The sequence below is a fragment of the Saccostrea cucullata genome, unplaced genomic scaffold, assembly GCF_032062105.1.
Source record: "Saccostrea cucullata isolate Sc308-1 unplaced genomic scaffold, CSIRO_AGI_Scuc_v1 ctg3531, whole genome shotgun sequence".
Lineage (NCBI taxonomy): Eukaryota > Metazoa > Mollusca > Bivalvia > Ostreida > Ostreidae > Saccostrea > Saccostrea cuccullata.
The window spans coordinates 64,394-67,989 of NW_026936949.1; the positions used below are offsets into that span (position 1 = coordinate 64,394).

Consider the following 3,596-nt stretch of genomic DNA (forward strand, 5'->3'; position numbering starts at 1 on the left):
TGTATATATCAATAATCTTTAGCAATACATAATAACGTCGATCTGATTCAAGGCAGATGCGCGACTTCCTGTGCAGTAGCGCGAAATTTCGAATGAGGTCTGTCGTCCTTAAGTCCCGGGACTTTCACTAGTATTGTAGAGCGCTTGGCGAAGGAACATTCACTACCTAGGTTAGCTGCGAAAGGAAATCGAGCCCGGGTCTGCCGATCACAAAGTGGACGCTCTATCACAAGGCTACTGTAATCGTTTCTGATAACTGACTAGGCTTACATTAAAACTACCGTACTTGTTAATTTTAATCAAATTCAAAGTTTTGTGGTAAATGTTTTAACAATGCGTTATAACAGAACATCGTCAATATGCTGATATTTTATATGAATTTTATCACAAAATAAAAACTCCTAAAATCCATTTTAAAATAATTAATTTTTTTAGAGTTTTGATAAAATTTCTAGACATTCAATGTAGATGACATTCAGCTGATATGGAAAACTCTGGCGACCTGCAGCTTCCTGATCAAAAACGTTCTGGTGCTCGTAACTTCTAACTGGTGATGACATTGAACTTGACCCAAAATTACACCACCCCCACCGGAACGGGTCGTTGTTTCATTGTTTTGACCTGATGCTCCAAATTGATTGTTTTCCTCACCAATATTACTTGAATTCCTTCGTCCATCCTCGGGATCTGTGTCCTTTTCTGAACTTCCTAGCTTGTACAAGGTATAGCAGCATACGAAGATCTTAAAAAATTTAAATATATCAATTTTTGATTTCAAAATTTTAACTTCTAAGACAAGAGGTTGCATATATGTAGGCATCTGAGGATAATGTTTTATTGATATATAAATCATATATTTTTAGGAAATCTAATGTCATGATGATTTTTGTAGTTAGAATTCATGTTTTAACTTGACAGTAAAAAAAGTTTTTAATCAAAGTAAATGAAAATTTAATTAAATGAAAAAATAATAAAAAAAAGATCTTCACATAATCGAAATTTCTATCTAAATTGATAATCCATAACAACTTAAAAGACATTCAGTATATTTTACAACATATTTGCTCTTCCAATTTCGCATGTGTATCAATAAGAATATGATAAAATTTTGATAGAAAGTTCTATATTCTAGTATACCTCAAGCACTATATAGCATGATGCTGCCAGAGAGAGATAAAAGCCCCAGCCCTTCTCTTGGTTTTTATAGTTTGCAACAACAAACATGCATCCAGAAAAACTTATGATTCCTTTAAAATGAATGACAAATCAATAAATAATACAAATTTATATATGATGAATGATATAAATTAAGGGAAGTATATACCTAAATTAAAATGAAAGTTTACAATGAAATACAAGAAAATGACCATTCTCAAGATCAGTAGTACACAAAACTATAATACACAATGACCCCCATAACATCAGATAAGGGATCATGTGTCATAGAGGAGTGATCATCCCTTTTCACCCCTTGAAATCCACCGTGTGCTCCTTGTAAGGGAAAATTCTTCGAAAACTTCGAGTAGTCTAACAGTAGTATGAAGAACGTCTGACAGCATATGACTTAATTATAAATTCATTTGGTTGACAAGGTCGTTGTTTCGACTATTCAATTTACAAAATGTTGATACTTGACAAGACTCTTGATATTTTTGTTTATCAACTTGTTTGTCAATAATTTACTTTTTTAGAAATTGTAAAATCACAGAACATGTTCCTTCGTATCGTATAAACTGAGAAATATAAACCGCAGGTGATGAAGATATATTGCTTCATAAGAAAGGGAAGTTGACGATTGAAAAAGTACAAGTCATCACGATTATCATAAAGCTTGGTTTTTATATTACCATGACAATTTTTTCCCAAGTAAAATATCCAGTCTTGAAACTGATATGTCAAACTCTGTTCTATCTTTTATCTCAAGCTCGACTGGATATATTGTATCGACATTAGACATAAGAATGGAAATAACAATTGTTGATCAGCAAAAGTGCGTCCATATAATTATCTAAATGTAGAGTTGAGGGTCACAGTGTAAAGTGCTTCTCTTTCCACGCGCAAATCAGAAATATTTTTACATTGTTTTTTTTCAGTTACAGTATTGTTTTATGCTTAAGAAATACATTTCTTAACTCTGGAAGCGTTTTTGCTGTTTTAGATAGCATTCAGAGTTACTTCTAATCTTGAGAACTTTAAAGACATCGATAAAAGCAAAACGATCGGATTTGAATGTAAATCTGTTTGCTTGCAAAATTGCATTTTATTATTACAACATATATATGTAGAGTGAAAGTATATGATTGATTGATTGATTTTATACTGTTTAACGTCCCTCTCCAGAATATTTCACTGATATGGAGACGTCACCATTGCCGGTGAAGGACTGCAAATTTAGGCCTATGCTCGGCACTCACGGCCTTTGAGCAGGGAGGGATCTTTATCGTGCCACACCTGCTGTGACACGGGGCCTCGGTTTATACGGTCTCATCCGAAGGACCGCCCCATTTAGTCGCCTTTTACGACAAGCAACGGGGTACTGAGGACTTATTCTAACCCGGATCCCCACGGGGCATGAAAGTATATGAAATAATACCTGAAACGGGATATAGGCATATAAAACACAATCCAAATTTATGACAACATCCCACGCTATTTTGTTGGTCGTCTTTATTGCAGCATAAGGTATACAAGAGAACAAATGTTGAAAGGGCCATGATGATTAGAGCGGTAGCCTGGAATCCCAAAGCTGTTGCACCAAGTCCTGGAAAAACAATACTAAATTTTTTTTCAATGATTAACAAAATATTGGATACAACATGTATTTTTTATTTTATTTGAACCGGAGACATTACATCTGATAGGTATACAATATTCATACATAAGATTTGTAAAGGCTATACAATATATGTGTTAACTACATAACTACATAACAATAACATTTAATTATTTAGAGCATCATTTCTTAAGAAAAATACAAAAAATTGCCCAGGTTACATAGTTCTTTAATATTTGTAGAACTCATTAACTGTACTAATTTAAATATTTATGGTTTTTTAAAGTAATAACTCTTGATATTTCAATTCTAAGTTCTTCATATCCAGGACATTTAATACAAAATGAAATTGGTCCTCTATCTCACCTGACATATATATTTCACATTTTCTATCTTTTCTTTCTATGTTACTATACCTTCACCTCTCTATTCTTAAAGCATGAGCTGATAGCCTTAAACGACTGATAGGTATTCTATACTTTGAATGTAATGGTTTTCTTAAATACGTCTGTAGTGCAGCATTATCCACTAAATGTTGAAATAAAAAATATTTAGGAGAATTACACATTCTTGCCATAATTTCTTGTTTATATCAGTAATACATTCTGTGAAATATAATGTTCAGAGTATTATTATCAATACAATTACTATTATACTTTTCAGCTAAACCAAGTCTTTGGAATTCCTTCTTTTTGTTTACAATCCATTCATCATTATTTTCAACCATATCTTGATAACATGCTTGTAATATACAATTATCACTGTTTTTTAATTTTACCCAGTATTTCAAAATTTTCTTTTTCAAGTAAAAGTGGAAATCTAC

General features: G+C 32.4%; 1 protein-coding gene across 1 annotated transcript; it reads right to left on the reverse strand.

Annotated features, from left to right (window-relative positions):
* Positions 1-456: 456 nt before the first annotated feature.
* LOC134246925 (uncharacterized) lies at positions 457-2,770 on the reverse strand. The gene is made up of 3 exons (XM_062729270.1): positions 2,594-2,770; positions 1,138-1,247; positions 457-742 (listed from the first exon to the last, which is right to left on the reverse strand). Exons 1-3 carry the CDS (start codon positions 2,712-2,714, stop codon positions 476-478), a joined length of 498 nt encoding a protein of 165 aa, XP_062585254.1. The 5' UTR covers positions 2,715-2,770; the 3' UTR covers positions 457-475.
* Between the last annotated feature and the right edge of the window lie 826 nt (positions 2,771-3,596).